Source organism: Leptodactylus fuscus, chromosome 9 (assembly GCF_031893055.1).
Source record: "Leptodactylus fuscus isolate aLepFus1 chromosome 9, aLepFus1.hap2, whole genome shotgun sequence".
Classification (NCBI taxonomy): Eukaryota; Metazoa; Chordata; class Amphibia; order Anura; family Leptodactylidae; genus Leptodactylus; species Leptodactylus fuscus.
In genome coordinates this window covers 60,099,219-60,122,038 of record NC_134273.1, presented here as the reverse complement: position 1 = coordinate 60,122,038, position 22,820 = coordinate 60,099,219, and the positions used below count along the sequence as shown (strand labels likewise).

General features: G+C 42.5%; 1 protein-coding gene across 1 annotated transcript; it reads left to right on the top strand.

Moving 5' to 3' along the window:
* Positions 1-22,331, top strand: LOC142217940 (pancreatic alpha-amylase-like). The gene is made up of 10 exons (XM_075286280.1): positions 1-231; positions 3,616-3,762; positions 7,852-8,049; positions 8,162-8,392; positions 11,845-11,978; positions 12,055-12,177; positions 12,253-12,352; positions 13,771-13,892; positions 14,119-14,244; positions 19,025-22,331. Exons 1-10 carry the CDS (start codon positions 64-66, stop codon positions 19,212-19,214), a joined length of 1,539 nt encoding a protein of 512 aa, XP_075142381.1. The 5' UTR covers positions 1-63; the 3' UTR covers positions 19,215-22,331.
* Positions 22,332-22,820: the final 489 nt, after the last annotated feature.

Below are 22,820 nucleotides of genomic sequence, written 5' to 3'. Positions count from 1 at the left end.
ACTGTCTGCTGCTGCTGCTATAAATAGGAAGAGGACAAGATACTGAACACATGACTGCTCAACATGAGGCTGCTGCTTATCCTGCTGCTGTTTGGGTCCTGCACTGGCCAGTTCAATCCTAATGTGGCTTGTGGTAGAACATCTATTGTCCATTTGTTTGAATGGCGCTGGGAGGACATTGCTGAAGAATGTGAGCGCTATCTGGGACCAAATGGGTTTGGTGGTGTTCAGGTATGGCTATTCCTTTGTAGACACTCAGTTCAGTGTGTGCTACTGTTTATCTATCTATCTATCTATCTATCTATCTATCTATCTATCTATCTATCTTTATCATGAAACACAATGTAACAAAGTTTTGGATGGAGTCTTTATAAAGTATGCCTTCTGTAAGTTTTTTGGTAACCTGTGAATCCGCCCCTGTCCAGTTTCTCTGGGGCTGAGGACGTAAACCTGGTAGAATGGTACAGTAAGTAACAGTGTTTTTTATGCTTGTATCTTCCCCTGCATCTCTGATCATTATACTCTGGGGTCTGAAAAAAACTCCAGAGTTTAATAACTGTTCTTGGATTGTCCACAATGGGGCATATAATACTGTGTGCAGGGGCCACTATGAGGCATAATACTTTGTGCAGGGGCCTCTATGGGGCATAATAGTGTGTGCAGGGGGCATTACGGGGTATAATACTGAGTGTGCAGGGGTCACTTCTGGGGGGAAGGGGTTTGGGTTGGTCGGGGTCAGGAAGAGGGGGGCCCCCCCAAGTCAAATGTTTGCCTTGGGGCCCAGCCATTCCCAGTTACGCCACTGTTATGAAGTCATTGCAGCACCTAGTGCCCAAGTCCCAATGTGGGACTAAGTGTAATTATTTTCCAATGGGAGGCAGAGATTGCAGCAGGATGCGGAAAAAAAGAAGTGTCTTGCTCGATCTAGCTGCGGATTCTGCGGTTGATTCAGCCACGGAGTTCACAGCTTTGGACTCGCTGCTGATTAGCTCATTCATCTGGACCTAAGCAGCAGCGGAAAGCCCTGGATCAGCATCTTGTCGTGGCTAGACCTCGGGCGAAAATGTCAGTGGTGGAAAATGAAGAGGAATTCCTCTTCATTTTCCGCCTTTTGAACATATTCTTACAGTATAGGTGAACTAAATTTGAGCTCCTTTATTTATAGTCAGATTAGATGCTTTTATATTTATTTAAAAGTTATTGCTTAGTAAAGTAATGCATACCAACTTGCTAAATTCCACCTTTGGTCCTGAGGGTCAAAACATTTATATCTTGTGAGAAGGTGACAGACAGAATGCTGGAGTCCAGATATATCAGCCCCAGGATTCTGACATTTGTGTGGTCCAGGGCGGATCAGGAGTAGGCCTCAGCCCAGGTGTAGATCCTTGGCTCATTACTGACCCATAAAAGGCTGCAGAGCCCGCATTGCAGTGCAGATCCATGAGGTGAAAGGAGATGTCTGGTTCTGTCCTGTAACCCCGAGTCCGGTGAAACTATATTGCACCTGTTGTGTTCGTGTTATTGGAGGAAGTAAAAACAGTCCTCAAGCTCAGGGAAGGGGCAGACAGACAACCAGAACACCCCCTCCCCTTTCCCAGCACCCAGTATCTACTACACCCAAAAAATCTGACCATTTTAATTTTTGAAATTTTCCAGTAGCTGCTGCATTTCTCCCCCTAGGCTTATACTTGAGTCAATAAGTTTTCCCAGTTTTTTGTGGTAAAATTAGGGGTCTCAGCTTATAGTCAGGTCAACTTTTACTCAAGTATATATGGTGTGTGTATGTGTGTAGATTCCCCTCACTAAACTCTCCCCTCTACAATCTATTCTGAATGCAGCGGCCAGGCTCATCTATCAGGCTAGACGCTACAGAGATGCCTCTGGTCTGTGCCAATCGCTACATTGGCTGCCTATTCATTATAGAATAAAATATAAAGTTATCACTCTCATCCACAAGGCTCTCCATAATGCCGCACATCCCTACACTTCCTCCCTCATCTCTGTCTACCGCCCAACCCGTGTTCTCCTTTCACTCAATGACCTAACACTTATATCCTCTATTATCAGAACCTCCCACGCTCGTATACAAGACTTCTCCCGAGCTGCACCACTTCTTTGGAATGCTCTACCCCGGACAATCAGATTAACTCCCAATTTCTACAGTTTCAAACGCAAACTAAAGACACATCTTTTCAGACAGGCCTATCACAATTTCTAACGTAAACCCTTAACCCTCCTCTGTCCCTGCTCCCACATTTCCCCACATGATATGATGTCATCTCAGGATAACTTTATAGGTCCAAGCTCCATCCACATGTTAAAAGACACGACTGTTGACGGCTCATAAAGTTTTATGTTTGTGTAATGACAGTCACCTCTATTACAAAAGTGTCTGACCTCTGCATAAGCAATGCCACCCCTGCTACCTCTTGTTTCACCCCCTCTACCTCATAGATTGTAAGCTCTTGTGAGCAGGGCCCTCAGTCCCATTGTGTGAAATGACTTTCTTTGTAATGTATCTTTCTGTCTGTATTTGAACCCTACAAATTGTACAGCGCTGCGGAATATGTTGGCGCTATATAAATAAAAATTTTATATATATATATATATATATATATATATATATATATATATATATATATATATATATATAATGTTTTCTTGGTACTATTCCGTTATCGGGCCAGCAGCAGCGCATTTCAGCACCAGCTTTCGGGACAGCAGTTCAGTTCAGCAGCGGGAATTACAATGACATCCGAGGACTGCTGGCCCGATGCTTGTGCCCAGTAGCCAGTACATCAATGACCCCCCCTCCATCTCCTCCTCCTTCCAGTGCTGCCCCCCAGCTCTCCTTACATCTACCCCGTACCCTCTCCCCGCCACATGACTAAGCCGATGCTGGCCCGATGATAGAGGCCGTGCTTGTGTGTAGTAGGCAGTACATCGATCGATGCCCTCATCCTCCTCTTCCTTCCAGTGCTGCCCCCCAGCTCTTCTTACATCTGCCCCGTACCCTCTCCCTGTAATAGGCCTCACCGTAAATCTTGAGCAATGAATGCTACTAGATAGCCGCCGGACGCTGCAGAAAGTTTGTCCCTCCGGCTCGCTGTAGCTCACCGTTCCTATAGTCGGCGTGTTTCTTGTCAGGGCCTGGATTGAGCCCCGGTGTCTTTCCTTTCGGTCTCGGTACTAGCGCTGAGGTGAGGCCTAGTCGTGTGGCGGGGAGAGGGTACGGGGAAGATGTAAGGAGAGCTGGGGGGCAGCACTGGCAGGAGGAGAAGGATGGGGGAGGGGGGTCATCGATGTACTGGTTACTGGGCACAAGCATCGGGCCAGCAGTCCTCGGATGTCATTGTAATTCCCGCTGCTGAACTGCTGTCCCGAAAGCTGCTGCTGAACTGCGCTGCTGCTGGCCCGATAACGGAATAGTACCGTTTTCTTATTTTGAAAATAACATTATAAGACTCTGCTCTGTATAGCATAAGACATTTTTCTAAAAATCCTGTGTAGTTTGCCCTGATCTGATGTTATTGTAGATGGTTTATTTCGTATGGTTGATACACTGAAATCTGTGCCTTAAGACTGTACACCTATAACCTCTTTCTTTTTCTATAGATTTCACCTCCTAATGAGAATTTGATCATCACAAACCCCAACAGGCCATGGTGGGAGAGATACCAACCAATCAGCTATAAGATCTGCACCCGATCTGGTGATGAAGACCAATTCAAGGACATGGTCACCAGATGTAACAATGTTGGGGTAGATATCTTATTGCCAGTACAGTAGAGCTAGAGCTATTTTTCTGTCACATCATGTTTTTTGTATATGATTATCATGCACATCAGGGAAATTACTGATGCATACACTAAATGTGTCTAGAGTTAGGAGGCCAAAAGAGAGTCTTTGTGGTATGGAACAGCATTGTTATGAGACAGCCTGAAGTTTTATATTTTGGTTGAATCATGGAACCATCTGCCATTTGGATTATAGTCATACCCAGATGGTGGGAATTTTTTTTTTTACTCGGTCCTTTGGAATATGCAGGACTAGGACTAATATATATTTATTATGGGGAATCGCTCAGGTAGATGCTTGTAGCAGTGCAGGAAACAGGGACACACACACCGGATTGCACACAAGTTCAGGCTTTATTCACATGTAACGCATACACTGCTTTTGCAAAGCCACAGGATAAACAAAACAAAATCCTTCTTGGCTGAGAAAACTAACTTAAACGTAAGGAAACTTTTCCCTGACTATACAGGAGACTGGCTACCAGTCTCCCACCTTGGCAATAACAACAGGTGGCACAGTACCTGCTTTGGAGGTCCAGTGTGGACAGTTCAACTCTGTCAGTGTGGTGCCACCCTGCTAGTCTTCACACTCAGACTGTTATTAGGGCCTGATTAGTCAGCTGACCTCCCTGGTGTGAATCTTTACCAAACACCCTTTAGCTGCCTGGCTGGGACATACCTCTCCCCAGACCACACCCTTCACTCTCACAGTATATATATAAGTTACTCGCGTCTTTTATGGTCTTTTTCTGCCCTGCTGATTTACAGTATTTATGAAGCACTTGCACCTTTTTCCCAGTGGTTACGATGCCCTTGCCAATGTTGCAGATCCTTTTCATGCTTGTTTGACTTGCACTTCTCTAAAAAGTGAATTAGCACAAAATCAACTCCAGTCCATGAGCAGTGTAGAAGAGCCCGTCAGGTCAGACAGTATTAAAAAGGGGCAATTGAGCCTTTTTTTTTTTTAATAACCAAAAAGGGGACAAGTGCATAAGCCATAAAGATGCATATAAAGTAACTAACGTGTACAACATTAAACAAGTGTCTACATCATAGATAGATGGATACCACAGTAAAGCTAGTCTGAAAAAAATATAAATATGCCCCCCAAAAATGGGGCAGATGATAAATAACCATTAGTGAGTGTTATCTGTCAAGGTGTCCGTTTTTTTAAATGGATCAGTTAAAAAAAAAAATTGACACATTAACCATATGGTGACAGATAATACGCACTAAGGTTTTTTTTTTATCATCTGCCCCTTTGTTATTTTTGGCATATTTACATTTTTTTAGACTAGCTTTACGGTGGTATCCATCTATCTAGCATCAGTTAGCATCTGTTTTTTTTTTTATACTGTGTTGTTTTTTTTTGGTTCGTTTCTGCTTTCTGAGCATGCGCAGAAAACAACGGACACAAAATAACGGACAGTAGTCGATGGTTATCAGTTACTGTCCATTATAAGTTTGTTCCCCATACACTTCAATGTAAAAAAATACATAACGGACACTTGCTGTCTGTGAAGAATTGTTTTTTTCAATCGGACTCAAAAGTCCTGCATGTAGGATTTTTTGACTGCTGGAAAAAGATGGAATTCTGTCGGATTGGGCATTAATGGACACAAACAGAGACTAATGGACCCAAGATAAAATCCTATTGAAAAAAATGGAAATTGTACCGGATTACTGACGGTTCAGCTAGTGTTTGTTGCTAAAATCTTGTAACGGACAATAACTACGGACACTAGTGGCGGTCACTAACTGCAGTGTGAACGTGCCCTTACATTGAGGGATTTTGAGGGCATATTTATTCATATAATCCTTCCTAACTGTCCCCCCATCCCGATATAAGTGCCTCACTATTTATAACATAAGTTACATTTTATTCATTATGATTTAAATCAACCCATTAATCTAATTACTTGTGTTATTAACCCTATGATAGTGTTACTGGGGACCCGCTTTCGTCAACAACATATATAAGTGTATTATATAAGTGGATTATATTTGTTGTGTATAAATGCACTGCAGGGCTTTACATAATGCCATATATCAACCAGACTATATTTGTATTTTACAATGTTTAAACATCAGGATCTGACAGTGCAAGGTCAAAATTAGATAAGAACTGAAAAGTATCTCTGGCAGTATTCCATATGTTGCAATGATTCCAGTGAAATAAATGTCCTCCATTCTGAGCTGCAGCTGTACAGATATTCATACTGCACAGTCTCATAACCGTCAGCCAGTAAAGTTACAGCATCAGATAGACCCATAGGGTCGCCAGTCTGGAAAAGGACAGGATTTTTATAAGTTTGTGCAGAATGAGCTTAATTTAGGTTGGCGCCTTTCCACCGATCAGTGTCCCTGAAGATAACAGGGAACATTGTCTGAGCAAAAAATTACCACCTGTTCATACCCTCTAAGGGGTGGGGCTTAAAAATTAGCTTGTGGTGCGCAAGATATGCTAAATTTCTAAATGGGCATAATCTTCTTTATTAATTTGGTGCGTCTTGCTCCTTCTTAGACCCCTTTATGATATGCCAATTTTAGTAAATCAAGTGCCTAATCTGTTATGGGACCAGTTTATTAACCATTTGCACCAGATAGTAGATCCGTGTCTATCAAGTCAAACAATTTTAAACCCAAACAAGATGCGCCACATTATAAAGTTGGTACCATGTTTACACCAGTGTCTGGGCCATTGTCTCCAAAAAAAAAAAACTGACTTAAAAAATTCCATATATCTTTTCTAAATGATAGACCCTAAAGTCTACTCACTGTTATGATCCACGCTACAGACCATACAAAAATGACAATAAAAATTTCTGGCTGCTCTGTCTCATTCAGTCAGTTTATTCCATTTCATGGGGAATAGAGATGAGCGAGTACTGTTCGGATCAGCCGATCCGAACAGCACGCTCCATAGAAATGAATGGATGCACCTGGTACTTCCGCTTTGACGTCGGCCGGCCACTTAACCCCTGCGTGCTGGCTACGTCCATTCGTTTCTATGCGAGCGTGCTGTTCGGATCAGCTGATCCGAACAGTACTCGTTCATCTCTAATGGGGAATAAACCAAAGTGACATTCCATGTCTTAAAATTTCAGTGTGAACGTACTATTTAGATGACCCTTGTATAACTAAAGGAAGTTGTTACATAAATCTGAGAACCTACTCTGAATTACTTGGATCTACAAATGTAAAATAAGCAGAGAACAATATTCATTGCAATATGAGCTCCTTAATGCATTTTAGATATAGATGGTGCAAATACCTATTAGTACTGTTTTTTTTTTTTTTTTAATTTTTAATAATAAAATTACTTTCCAATTAATTTCTTTAGCCTCAGTTTACCAACAACTATGCCATTGGAAAATGCAGAAGTCCTCTAAAGGGGTCTTGTTTATAACCAACACTTATCATCTAGCCACCAAATGTGTGATTATAACTAGAGATGAGCGAGTAGTACTCGATCGAGTAGGTGTTCGATCGAATACTACGGTATTCGAAATACTCGTATTCGACCGAGTACCACTCGCTGTTTGAATGTAAAAGTTCGATGCAGAACCAGGATTGATTGGCCGAATGCTATACAGTCGGCCAATCAATGCTGGTTCTTCTCCTACCTTTAGAAGTCTTCTCCGTGCAGCTTCCCCGCAGCGTCTTCCGGCTCTTCATTCACTCTGCCAGGCATCGGGCCTGGGCAGAGCCGACTGCACATGTCCGCTTGTAGTGCAGGCATGCGCAGTCGGCTCTGCCCAGGCCCGATGCCTGGCAGAGTGAATTCAGAGCCGGAAGACGCCGCGGGGACGCTGCAAGGAGAAGACTGCACGGAGGATCCAGCCCGACCCTCACTCGTGGACTTGGTAAGTATAATTTGATCGAACGTTGCCTACCCCTGAAACGAGCATTTTCCCCCCATAGACTATAATGGGGTTCGATATTCGATTCGAGTAGTCGAATATTAAGGGGCTACTCAAAACGAATATCGAACCTAGAACATTTTACTGTTCGCTCATCTCTAATTATAACGGCTTTTCTTGATACGTTACAGGTTTATATTTATGTAGATGCCGTCATTAACCATATGTGTGGATCCGGAGTTGGAAAAGGAAGTTCTTCTACATGTGGCAGTTCATACAGTACGAACGATGAAAGCTTCCCTGGCGTGCCCTACTCCAATTTTGACTTTAACGATAACAAGTGTAAAACTAGCAGTGGTGATATTGAAAACTATGACGATACAGACCAGGTATAGTTGTAAAAAATTGGCCCCATTATAAATTGTAATATAAAAATTGGCATTACAAGACATGGCAAGAAGTAAATCATTGGCACCCTCACTTACTCTGAATTCTGCACAGGTCCGAAATTGTCGTCTGCTGAGTCTTATGGATCTGGCATTAGAAAAGGAATATGTCCGTGGAAAGATTACAGACTATTTGAACAAGCTCATTGCTATCGGTGTGGCTGGCTTTAGAATTGATGCTTCTAAACACATTTGGCCCAGGGATCTTCAAGCCATTGTCAGCAGGCTAAACAATCTCAACACTCACTGGTTCCCCAATGTTTCTCGTCCATTTATTTTCCAAGAGGTAAAAAAAAAAAAAAAGGTCTATTAATCCAATCTGTGTCAAAATTTGTTTGAAGGGACTGTGCCACATGGGTGAATGTTGGAGCCTCATCATTGTTTACATGGGTCCACATAGCAGCAGTAGTGTAGGGTATTACAGATTGATTTCATTGACTTTGGCTAAGGCCCCACGTTGCGGAACGCAGCTTTTCTTGCAATATTTCACTGGGGGACACAGAACCATGGGTATAGACCTGGTCATTAGGAGGCGGACACTAGGAACAAAAAAGTGGTTGGCTCCGCCTACGCAGGCTATACCCTCTCACTTGCAGAATGCTCAGGCAGTTTTTTTTCCTAGTGTTGTAGGAGGCAGTCATGACCTGAGTCAGGTCTTTCTGTCTTACATCGTTTTTATTTTGTTTTTCTTTCAGGGGCAGTGGGTTGTCAGTGTATCCGTTACACTAGTCTACCCCCTGTGGGTGCACGCGCTCATTTTATAGAGCGCACCGCAGTCACCCAGTCCCCTGTTGGTTGCTGCATCAGCGGTTGGATTTCCGGTGACCCCACTTAGCTGCGAGGTATCACCGAGGGGGTGAGTCTGTGGCGCCTGAAGACGCCAGACGGTAAGTATTTTTCCCTTGTGGGGGTCTCCCCCTTCTCCCCCCTCCCTTTTCCTCCTCCTTCCCTTCTCCTTACCTTAGGTGTGAGCAGAGGGGATGGCTCGTTTTCTGGCTGCCGGGGCTTCTTTGAGGTGCGGACCGGAAGAGGGGGTCGGGCGGCCATGGCTTCTAATCGAGGCTGTGGCTTTGCGTTTAAGGCATGGCTGTTGCAACCAAGGTGTTGAAGCGCCGGGGTTTTTCTGAGCCTGTTATTCAAACTATGATTAGGGCCAGGAAGCCTCAATCAGCAAAGATATACTACTGCACTTGGAAGGCCTTCGTCCATTGGTGTGAAGTGGAAGAGTATCACCCTCTTGTTTTTTCTTTGCCTAGGGTCCTGGCATTTTTGCAGTCCGGGCTGGACCAGGGTCTTGGTCTGTCTACCCTGAGGGGTCAGGTCTTGGTGCTTTCCATTCTTTTCCAGAAGGCTATCGCCTTCTTACCAGGTAAAGACTTTTCTTCAGGGGGTAGCGCATTGTGTTCTTCCTTACCGGCCTCTTATTGATCCTTGGGATCTTAATCTCGTCTTAGAGGTTCTACAGGCTCCACCTTTTGAGCCTCTAAGGGACATCTCTCTTCACTTGCTTTCTTGGAAAGTGGCGTTTTTGGTCGCTATCACTTCTATTCATAGGGTTTCTGAGTTGGCAGCTTTGTCACGCCAGCCCCCCTTCTTGGTTTTGCATAAGGACAAGGTTGTGCTTCGTTTCCCTCCATCCTTCCTTCCCAAAGTGGTGTCCTCTTTCCATATCAATGAGGACATTGTTCTGCCATCTTTTTGTCTGGAACCAAAGCATCCTTGCGAGCACTCCCTCCACTGCCTGGATGTGGTCTGGGCAGTCAGAGTCTACCTGGCTCTTACGGAGCCTTTTCGGTGCTGTGATGCTCTTTTTGTTCTTCCAGAGGGATCCAGGAAGGGCTTACCTGCTTCCAAGGTGTCCATCGCTAGATGGATTCGGTCTGTCATCAAGGAAGCCTATTGGCTTAAGGGTAGGCATCCTCCTTTCCGGGTGACAGCTCATTTGACTAGAGCTGTTGGTGCCTCCTGGGCTGTTCGGCATCAGGCTTCCGTTTCTCAGGTGTGCAAGGCTGCCACCTGGTCTTCGGTTCACACTTTCACTAAGTTTTTCAGATTCATTCTGTGTCTTCTGCCGATGCCAGTTTGGGTCGAAAAGTTCTTCAGGCAGCAGTGTGCATTGTTAGCAAGGTTGTCTAGGTTTTTCCCTCCCTCTGGGACTGCTTTTGGACGTCCCATGGTGCTGTGTTCCTCAGTGAAATATTGCGAGAAAAAGGGATTTTTGTGTACTCACCTGTAAAATCCTTTTCTCGTTGTTCCACTGGGGGACACAGCACCATGGGACGTCCAAAAGCAGTTTTGGCACAGAGTTGGGGTTTTCTTTTTCCCTTCATGGGTTTAGGTTTTTTGGTGGTTTTTGGTTCCATATATAATGTTCATTTGGGGACTCTCTCCTTCTGCTGTGGTACAAAACTGCTTGAGCATTCTGCAAGTGAGAGGGTATAGCCTGCGTAGGCGGAGCCAACCACTTTTTTGTTCCTAGTGTCCGCCTCCTAATGACCAGGTCTATACCCATGGTGTCTTGGCGTCTTCAGGCGCCACAGACTCACCCCCTCGGTGATACCTCGCAGCTAAGTGGGGTCACCAGAAATCCAACCGCTGATGCAGCAACCAACAGGGGACTGGGTGACTGCGGTGCGCTCTATAAATTGAGCGCTTGCACCCACAGGGGGTAGACTAGTGTAACGGATACACTGACAACCCACTGCCCCTGAAAGAAAAACAAAATGAAAACGATGTAAGACAGAAAGACCTGACTCAGGTCATGACTGCCTCCTACAACACTAGGAAAAAAAACTGCCTGAGCATTCTGCAAGTGAGAGGGTATAGCCTGCGTAGGCAGAGCCAACCACTTTTTTGTTCCTAGTGTCCGCCTCCTAATGACCAGGTCTATACCCATGGTGCTGTGTCCCCCAGTGAAACAACGAGAAAAGGATTTTACAGGTGAGTACACAAAAATCCCTTTTTTTTTTGTTGCAGATTTTGTTGCGGTTTTTTTTTTTTTTTTTTTGAGCCAAAGCCAGGAGTGGATTGAGCAGAAGGAAGAAGGCAGAAGTATAAGAACTTCCTATATATTTCCCATTCCTTTTGTAGCTATTCTTGTCTTTGGCTCAAAAAAACACAGCAAAATCTGCAACAAAAAAAAGCTGCGTTTCCGCAACGTGGGGCCTTAGCTTTTCATGGGAAAAAGCCTCAATAACTTGCACAGCTGATTCTTAGTAGTTTTTCTGAAGGCATATGGGTCTCTTTGAACGGTTAATTAAAAACCCCATTGGGTTAAGGCCCTAGATTGCGGAAATGCAGCTTTTTTGTATCAGATTTTGCTGCGTGGCTTGACTTTGACTTAAAACACAATTCGTAATATGATTGATTTTATGTCATCTCTAGCTTCAACGTGATTTTCCATTTATTCATGGTTACAGGCCAACTTAGCATTGCTATGACTAAGGGTTGTTTCACCTTGAAACGCGTCAGCTAAGCTAGTATGTGGATCGAAGTTGGCCTGTAACCATCTTTTAATTATGAATATTAAAATTTTCTTTGTATTATTTAGATTTTTTCGGATGATTTGGTTGGTTGCTGGAAAAATATTTTTTTATCTTCTCTGGAGTAAGCTGCACACCCTAAGAAGTCAGGGTATATTTCCGTGCACCAGCATGAAGGGGTGAACCTGCGTGATGTTGAACCTATTGGTGAACTGAAGTATCTTTTTCTCTTTTGGTATTCATTGGTTTCTGTTAGGTGATTGATCTAGGTGGAGGAGGAATTTCAGTCAGTGACTACTTTGATATTGGACGGGTAACGGAATTTAAATATGGGACCAAACTTGGAAAATTAATTCGGAAATGGGATGGAGAGAAGATGGCCTATCTAAAGTAAGTCTAAAAGAGAGTATTCTTAGGTACTGTGCATATATAGCTGAAAATGGCACTTAACACTTTCTTCTTCCAGAAACTGGGGAGAAGGCTGGGGCTTTATGCCGACAGATAGGGCCTTAGTTTTTGTTGACAACCATGATAACCAAAGAGGCCATGGCGGTGGTGGAGACTCTATCCTCACTTTTTTTGATGCACGGTAAGGATTGATATCTTTCGTAAAACTTGAGACTATTTACTTTCTTTACCATACACTTGACAATAATCTTTACAGCTTGTACAAAATGGCAGTGGCCTTCATGCTGGCACATCCTTATGGATTCACACGCGTAATGTCAAGTTTTAGCTGGCCTAGGAACTTTGTAAATGGAAAGGTAAGATATAACTATTACTACATAATACTGTGAGTGTTGTTCCTCTTAAATAATGTATTTTGTGTCAGTTTTTATTCCATGGGTCTAAATGGTCTAAACTTTATTTTGGCAAGCTCAACAGTAAAGAAAACGTACAGGAGTATGACATTTTTCATATTCTGTGGAAGTGTACGATATGAAAATCTTGTTATTTATATGTGAGCAAACCTAAGGCTGGGCGCACACTTGCTCTGTATGACCATTTGGGGATTCCATCCCCCATTCTGCTTGAAAAATGTGGGGAGGAAAGTCCTGCAAGCAAGATTTTTCTCTCCACATTTTTCAGGCGGAAACCAGACCAATCCCATTATAATCTATGGGGTGTGCAGGTAACCGGTTTTTGCTGTTTTTTGAATCCCAAGGGACAGAAAGAACAGAAACCCAAGCACAGGGGTGAACCTTTAGTTTTTTGCAGGCTTACTCTTTTAAGGAAAAATACCCAATAAGCTTATAATAAATAACTTAGACTGTCAATGGAGGGGTGAGGTTTTTAAAGGGATTGTTCTGTTATGGACACATCCCCTATACTCAGGGCAAGGGATACGTTTACGATCGCTGGGGTCCCTATGGATGAGTTCCTCAGTGATCAGGAGTAGGATAGACCAAAAATTCCCCCTAAGGCCTCCTTGTGAATAGAGTGCTGGTGCGCTCCATTCATTTCTATGGGGCTGTCGAGACTGTAAACTTCAGCAGCGCTCACAGTCACCTAGAAGTGAATGGAGTGCACCAACACTTAGGGGGACTTTCAGTCCTCCATCCTCTTAATGGGACAACTTTAAGTTCAAATCCTGGAATAACGATGGAGTGTAAAAGCGGGTAGGCGGGGTTCTCTCTCCAACAGGTAACTTTAACATAACATGGAGTACATGAAAGAATAACCATCAGTAAAGTAGCAGAGAACAGTGAGAGGGGAAGGGCATAAGGAATGACACAACATATCCCAATGACTAGCAACCACTATCAGCTGTTTGTATCCGTTTTTAGCTTGTGTTTTTGTATACGTTAAATGGATAGAAAAACATGTGGTGAACAGAGGATAAGAATGCCTAAGGGCTGTAGAAGAAGATAGAAGTCCTAAAATGAAGCTATGCAGTTACATGAAAGCTAATAACCGCTGTATCCTTGGTGAACAAAGCTCACAACTAGGTTTACTAGAATGTAGACATCTTCATGAGAAAAATATAGAACTGGGACCAGGTTGCAAACTAAATATTTGGGTCTGAAATAAATTAAAGAATGAAGATTTCAGCATGAAACTTAGTGCAACTTTTCAAGCACAAGGAATAATAATAATAAGGAATAATAATATTTTAATACATTAGAAGGAATAAAGTGCAGTCATCACCTGTGAATTCATCCTTTGTATCTTGTGATTGTAGGATATAAATGACTGGATTGGACCACCAAGTTACAATAATGGGTCCATTAAAGCAGTCCCCATCAATGAAGATTCCACTTGTGGAGATGGCTGGGTTTGCGAGCACAGATGGAGACAGATAAAGTAAGCCATAAATAAGAGTTAGCCAGTGTGATTGCTGGATCCAACAATGTAAAATACAGTATTTTCAGAAATAAGTTTTCCAATTTAATTCATTTCCTATAGAAAATATAATTGGATATTTCTTGACATCGAATGTTCATTAGGTGGGCATGTATTGTAAACTTCAAACACCTAAAAGAATATGGTTATTCTTAGAATCTGTAATTTGCTTCTAATTATTTTGTAGGAATATGGTCATCTTCCGGAATGTTGCTGATGGTCAAGCTCTCACTAATTGGTGGGACAATGGACAAAATCAAATTGCTTTTGGGCGAGGAAACACGGGTTTCATTGTGTTTAACAACGATAACTGGTGAGTGAAGTTGGTCAATCAACTTGAGATCCATTTCGTGTACACTAAATGGCCTTTCATACTGGCCAACAATTGGGCCAATACTCATTTCATAGAGGATCATGTGACACTGTGCTGCTGATAATAATGAAATTGTATGTGTCACACCATTGATTGTTTGGGCTCATACAGTACTGATCATTGCTCCATATAAACTGCACTGAACAAGAGCTGATTGACTTGTAAAAAAAATGTCAATCTACGAAAAAAACAATAACAATGGGGCATTAACTCCATTGATAAGACTCCAGGAACTGTTAATAAAATTATTATAAACATGTCACATACCAGAAAGAGCCTAAATAGCATAAATATCAGCAAATAATCCTCCATCCACTATAGGAAGAAGAGAGCATATAGAACTCATCATTATATAATAGCAGCCGGTATTAAGGTATAATTATTTATGGCCAGCAAAACTCTGTTCAGGCCTATTTGTAACCATAAAAATACTACAAAATAGTTAAGAGGTAACCAGTCCCTATTAACGGATTAGTAATAACGATCAATGACCGGGCAGGTCCAGAACCAAGCAAATTCAGTCAAACTAAAAGAAAATATCTGGGCAAAAGCTACAAGACCCAAACCTCTAAAAATTATTAAAAATTTGTAATCATTCTGAAATCCATATATAGCGGTGTCAGTGTGACAGATTTGCTGATATTGATTCAAATTGCACCAGTAAATAATCTCTTGCAAGCAACATAACCTATGTTATGAATCTTACATATAGTTACATAGTGGATGAGGTTGGATGAAGACATCAGTCCATCAAGTCCAACCTAGAACCCTACAATCCCTACAGTGTTGATCCAGAGGAAGGCAAAAAACCCATGAGGCTTATGTCAATTGCCCCATTTCAGGGGAAAAAATTCCTTCCCGACTCCAATCTGGCAGTCAGTATAAAAACCCTGGATCAACGTGTCCTTATAATCTAGAGATCTAGAATCCATAATCTGTAATATAGTTCTCTCCAAGAAAAGACATCCAGGCCCTCTTTGAACTTGTTCAGTGAATCCACCATCACCACTTCCTGGGGAAGAGAGTTCCAGAGCCTCGCTGGTCTTACTGTAAAGAGTTCCCTTCACAGACATATGAATGATGCTGTTAATATATATATTGATAGATAGATAGATAGATAGATAGATAGATAGATAGATAGATAGATAGGCAGAGTCTGAATTAGTGATAATTAGTATGCAGAGTCAACAGGGAATTGGGCTAGCACTAGAGATGAGCGAGTAGTACTCGATCGAGTAGGTATTCGATCGAATACTGCGGTATTCGAAATACTCGTACTCGATCGAGTACCACTCGCTATTCGAATGTAAAAGTTTGATGCAGAACCAGCATTGATTGGCCAAATGCTATACAGTCGGACAATCAACGCTGGTTCTTCTCCTACCTTTAGAAGTCTTCTCCGTGCAGCTTCCCCGCGGCGTCTTCTGGCTCTGAATTCACTCTGCCAGGCATCGGGCCTGGGCAGAGCTGACTGCGCATGTCTGCTTGTAGTGCGGGCATGCGCAGTCAGCTCTGCACAGGCCCGATTACTGGCAGAGTTAATTCAGAGCCGGAAGATGCCGCGGGCACGCTGCAAGGAGAAGACTTCTCGGAGGATCCAGCCCGACCCTCACTCGTGGACTTGGTAAGTATAATTTGATTGAATATTGCCTACCCCTGAAATGAGCATTTTCCCCCCATAGACTATAATAGGGTTCGATATTCGATTCGAGTAGTCGAATACTGAGGGGCTACTCGAAACGAATATCGAACCTCGAACATTTTACTGTTCACTCATCTCTAGCTAGCACATAACAGGGCTCAACATCCCCTCCTACTGGAGCTTAATACCTCCCCTCCTCACTTAGTATAACAAGGTTCTCCTGTCTATGTAATACTAATCATCATTGCATGCTGCTTGGCTAGCAAATCTACATAAAAGCTTCAAGGATAGCTCCTTCTTGCAATCTCATAATTCTTGGAAATAGGATGGCCACCTCCCCGGCCCAGCTAGTGTAGATGGAAATCACGGCTAGGATCAGAGATGATAAGAGCCAGAAGTTAGTCACACGTGCATGGGGGTGTCTGAGATCATTTCCTCATATATGTTTCAACCAACTGGGGCTTCCTCAAGACACACATCCATTAGAAAAGTGGCCAGCTTTGTAAGGCGATGTCTAACTGCTCCACCATATAAAAACATAACGCATGCCACAAACCTATAGACTACAACAATAGTAATCCAAGAGAAGACCATTCAATGTTATCTATATAACCCCACACCAATAAATATACAGGACATTATAGATCCTGAATTTATTTTCATTATTAAGGCCATGGGCAGGTTATGTGCAAAGAAGAAAAAATTGTCTCAGCCCGTATTACAAAAATGATAAATGTCTCTTACTGTTAATGCAGGAGTAGTAGGTGCTTGTAGTCATCCGGATGCCCGGGACGTCATGTCCCGCACAGACACAATAGAAGCAGCAAATTGAAGTAGTCTCAGCACGCCGGATGATTTTTTTTAAAAATTCCCAAATTTTATTGTGGAGACATGCTCCAAGTTAAAAAAAAAAAATAATAATAATAATATATATATATATATATATATATATATATATATATATATATATATATATATATATATATATATATATATATACAGTCCTATGAAAAAGTTTGGGCACCCCTATTAATCTTAATCATTTTTAGTTCTAAATATTTTGGTGTTTGCAGCAGCCATTTCAGTTTAATATATCTAATAACTGATGGACACAGTAATATTTCAGGATTGAAATGAGGTTTATTGTACTAACAGAAAATGTGCAATATGCATTAAACCAAAATTTGACCGGTGCAAAAGTATGGGCACCTCAACAGAAAAGTGACATTAATATTTAGTAGATCCTCCTTTTGCAAAGATAACAGCCTCTAGTCGCTTCCTGTAGCTTTTAATCAGTTCCTGGATCCTGGATGAAGGTATTTTGGACCATTCCTCTTTACAAAACAATTCAAGTTCAGTTAAGTTTGATGGTCACCGAGCATGGACAACCTGCTCTCAAATGATCTGAAAACAGAGATTGTTCAACATAGTTGTTCAGGGTAAGGATACAAAAAGTTGTCTCAGAGATTTAACCTGTCAGTTTCCACTGTGAGGAACATAGTAAGGAAATGGAAGACCACAGGGACAGTTCTTGTTAAGCCTAGAAGTGGCAGGCCAAGAAAAATATCAGAAAGGCAGAGAAGAAGAATGGTGAGAACAGTCAAGGACAATCCACAGACCACCTCCAAAGAGCTGCAGCATCATCTTGCTGCAGATTGTGTCATTGTGCATCGGTCAACAACACAGCGCACTTTGCACAAGGAGAAGTTGTATGGGAGAGTGATGAGAAAGAAGCCGTTTCTACAAGCCCGCCACAAACAGAGTCGCCTGAGGTATGCAAAAGCACAAGCCAGCTTCATTTTGGAAGAAAGTCCTGTGGACTGGTGAAACAAAGATTGAGTTGTTTGGTCATACAAAAAGGCGTTATGCATGGCATCCAAAAAAAACAGCATTCCAAGAAAAACGCTTGCTACCCACTGTAAGATTTTGTGGAGGTTCCATCATGCTTTGTGGCTGTGTGGCCAATGCCGGCACCGGGAATCGTGTTAAAGTTGAGGGTCGCATGGATTCCACTCAGTATCAGCAGATTCTTGAGAATAATGTTCAAGAATCAGTGACGACGTTGAAGTTACGCCAGGGATGGATATTTCAGCAAGACAATGATCCAAAACACCGCTCCAAATCGATTCAGGCATTCATGCAGGGGAACAATTATAATGTTCTGGAATGGCCATCCCAGTCCCCAGACCTGAATATCATTGAACATCTGTGGGATGATTTGAGGCAGGCTGTCCATGCTCGGCAACCATCAAACTTAACTGAACTTGAATTGTTTTGTAAAGAGGAATGGTCCAAAATACCTTCATCCGGGATCCAGGAACTGATTAAGAGCTACAGGAAGCGACTAGAGGCTGTTATCTTTGCAAATGGAGGATCTACTAAATATTAATGTCACTTTTCTGTTGAGGTGCCCATACTTTTGCACCGGTCAAATTTTGGTTTAATGCATATTGCACATTTTCTGTTAGTACAATAAACCTCATTTCAATCCAGAAATATTACTGTGTCCATCAGTTATTAGATATATCAAACTGAAATGGCTGCTGCAAACACCAAAATATTTAAAACTAAAAATGATTAAGATTAATAGGGGTGCCCAAACTTTTTCATAGGACTGTATATATATAGTTCTTGGAAAAGCAAAGGTGGATATGTCCTTGTGCAGATGGGACAGAAGGACGAGTAAGCCTACGCGTTTCGGGGATATGACCCCTTAGTCAGGGCTGGCATGGCAGGTTATGGTTTGCAGTGAACATATCTACTGTACATGGCCTTCCTCAGTAATAGCGTATGATCCTGATCCTGATCGCCACAGCTTCTATTTCTGCTTAGTTGGTAAATACCCATACATTTAAGGATATTTTTGATGATTATGGATGAATTGAGATGCCTGAGGATTATTATTGTTACATCTACATATTTCTATAAATGTGTTCACCTATACAGATACTCAGTCACTTGCTTACAGACATTATATGAGTCAGACTTGGACATGCCAGGTTTCTCTGGTCAGGGGTTTGTGTTTGTCTTGTCCTAAGATTGTCACATAGTGTATTAAACACAGTAAACATTTTTTAGTGACATGGATATCACCTTGAACACTGGACTTCCTGCTGGCACATACTGTGACATCATTTCTGGGCAGAAGAATGGCGACTCTTGTACTGGCAAACAGATCACTGTGAGCAGCAATGGCACAGCAAACTTCAGAATCAGCAATTCGGATGCAGATCCATTTGTTGCAATTCATCTCAATGTCAAAGTGTAAACTATCAAATCTGTGCATTAATTTTTGTTGCCAATTTTCAGAATTTGTTTTTGTAAGTAAATGGTGATCGATTTAATCTTATATTTTACAATGTACATATTAAATTCAGGGCATTTTTGTATGGCTTAGATGGTCCAGCATATAAATGAAATGCACTATGCACTGTGCAGAGCTTGGTAAGTATTTTTTAGGGTCTTCATGTATGAGGCAGTAGTAGTAAGGTTGGAGGATGTGTCTTACTTCTGCTAAAATGTTTAGGTCTCCTTTGCAGCCAATTGTAACTGCTCAGGCCGGCCGGTTGTGTGCTATTGTGTTCAGATCACCACCTAGGCCAGTGTATGGCAGTAGCAAGATTTTTGTACACAGTGGCATAACTAGGAACGGCGGGGCCCCGTGGCTAACTTTTGACATGGGATCCCCCTGACTGACGCCGAAGACCCCGACTGACCCTCCTCCCGCCTCGCATTCCTGTGCGCACTATTATGCCCCATAGTCACCCCTGCACATAGTATTATGTCCGATAGTGGCCCCTGCACACAGTATTATGCCCCATAGTGGCTCCTGCACACAGTATTATGCCCTATAGTGGCTCCTGCACACAGTATTATATTCGATAGTGGCCCCTGCACACAGTATTATGCCCCATAGTGGCTCCTGCACACAGTATTATGCCCTATAGTGGCTCCTGCACACAGTATTATGCTCCATAGTGGCTCCTGCACACAGTATTATGCCCCATAGTGGCCCCTGCACACAGTATTATATTCGATAGTGGCCCCTGCACACAGTATTATGCCCCATAGTGGCCCTTGCACACAGTGTTATGCCCCACTGTGGACATCCATGAACAATTATTATACTCTGGGGTCTAAACACTGTTACTTACCTATCCCTGGCTCGGCTGCACTCCTCGGTGCATCTTCAATGATGTTCGGGATGTAACATGACCTGGGACGCAGGCCCGGGTCATGTGACGTCAGGGACGTCACACAAGTAGGCCCAGAGCCTAGCTGGAGCCCGGAGAGGTAAATAACTCCAGCCGGTAACAGCCTATCTAAAAAAAACTGCAGCGGTATCGACTGCCACCGGGCCCCTAATGTCCCAGGGCCTGTGGCAGCTGCTACTGCTGCTACCCCCGGTAGTTACGCCACTGTTAGTACATCCATTAATCGTTGTATTCAATGTGATGAAAAAAGATATCTATCATCTAAACAATAGCAGATAAAATGATCTCTTCTGTGTACCGAAAGAATTGTTGTTTGGGGTTTGTTTTGCTTTGATAGACTGGTTGTGGTTGAGTTTGTGGCATAATATAATCATGGGTATGGTTTATTGTATTGGGCTATAAAAATACATGAAATATCACCACTTCCATTCCAACAGGAGCCAAAAGTTATCAGTTCTACAATGAAAATAGAAAAAACATTGAGTTGGTTCAGAGGTGTATACAAAACATGATTGTTAAAGGGTTAAACTTGGCCTTGTCATTAAAAGGTCAAATATATAATATCTCAAGTCAATAGCTTATATATACACAAGGTCCATTTTCTGTCATCCATATATATATATATATATATATATATATATATAACACTGTAGCTTTTGGTTACAAATGAACCTAGTTATATAAAGCAATTGCCACAGATAAGAGTTTTCCAGAAATCTGTCCATTTGCTGTAACTTAATCATTAACTGTCTCGATATTGGTTTAGCGATCTCGGATAAAGACATACAACGTGTTACTACTTACATAACGGATGGAACTTAGTTGACCGAACTAAAATTAACATTTTGTGATGCTTGCTTTCCCTATTAGCACGTTTTATTTACAGCAATGTCATCGATTTTATAGGAAAGCTATTAATTAGAGTTGAGCGAGTACTGTTCGGATCAGCCGATCCGAACAGCACGCATTGAAAACAATGCACGCAGCCGGCACGTGGGGGGTTAAGCGGTCGGCTGCCGTCAAACCGGAAGCACCAGGTGCATCCATTCATTTCAATGCGTGCGTGCTGTTTGGATCGGCTGATCCGAACAGTACTCGCTCAACTCTACTATTAATATATAAATTATAAAACTAGACAAAAAAACTCTATAGCATAACATACAAGTAATACAATTACAAGGGTTGTCCAGGGAGTATTTATTCACTTACCTGGTTCAGGAGATGCTTTTGATGGATCCGGGGGGTTCTTGAGATGTTGTGACCCCCAGGTCATGTGATTGGAGACAGCATTCATTCCCCCATAGCAATGGTAACATTAATTACCCCTGAGATCATTAGAGGAGTGAGCAAAGTGACCCAGGGAACCTTACACTGCCTTCAATCACATGACCTGGGGGTTGTGACATTGATAGAACCCCTGGGTCCATCAAAAGCCTCCCTGGGGGAAAATGTGAAAAAATACTCCTGGACAACCCCTTTAATGAAAAGGATCCAACCTGAAATATCCTTTTGTTGTAAAAAGATAAAAAAAAATCCCTAGATTTTAAGCAGACTCTAGTTTACTCTGTTCAACCATGCATTATAGGCAACAATATTAACACACTTAATGCACAAAAAATATTTTTATTTCCTTTCAGAAGGAAGGGAATTGCAAAAAAAAAAAAAAAAAAATCAATTCTATTGCTGTTCACTCGGGGTGTAACTCTTCACTAACTTCAATAAGTAGCTCTATCCTCCATATGGAGCTGAAGGAAGAGTATGGGCAGGGTCCCGGCTCCTCTCATCTACGTGTTCCCAGAACTACTATACTGTCCATTATTAGTTACAGTCCAGAAGTACAGACCATTATGTATTGTATACAGGTAAGACGTTGAGTCGGCCCCTTAGAGCTTGGAGAGTCCAGAGGAGCTCCTCTATATAATAATGCTGTTTCAGGTGTTCATGCTCTGTGCCTGGCTACTGCTGTGCATAATGGCTTTCTAATCCATAGGGAGCTCAGCTAAGAGTTTATACACTCACCGGCCACTTTATTAGGTACACCTGTCCAACTGCTCATTAACACTTAATTTCTAATCAGCCAATCACATGGCGGCAACTCAGTGCATTTAGGCATGTAGACATGGTCAAGACAATCTCCTGCAGTTCAAACCGAGCATCAGTATGGGGAAGAAAGGTGATTTGAGTGCCTTTGAACGTGGCATGGTTGTTGGTGCCAGAAGGGCTGGTCTGAGTATTTCAGAAACTGCTGATCTACTGGGATTTTCACGCACAACCATCTCTAGGGTTTACAGAGAATGGTCCGAAAAAGAAAAAACATCCAGTGAGCGGCAGTTCTGTGGGCGGAAATGCGTTGTTGATGCCAGAGGTCAGAGGAGAATGGCCAGACTGGTTCGAGCTGATACAAAGGCAACAGTGACTCAAATAGCCACCCGTTACAACCAAGGTAGCCAGAAGAGCATCTCTGAATGCACAGTACGTCGAACTTTGAGGCAGATGGGCTACAGCAGCAGAAGACCACACCGGGTGCCACTCCTTTCAGCTAAGAACAGGAAACTGAGGCTACAATTTGCACAAGCTCATCGAAATTGGACAATTGAAGATTGGAAAAACGTTGCCTGGTCTGATGAGTCTCGATTTCTCCTGCGACATTCGGATGGTAG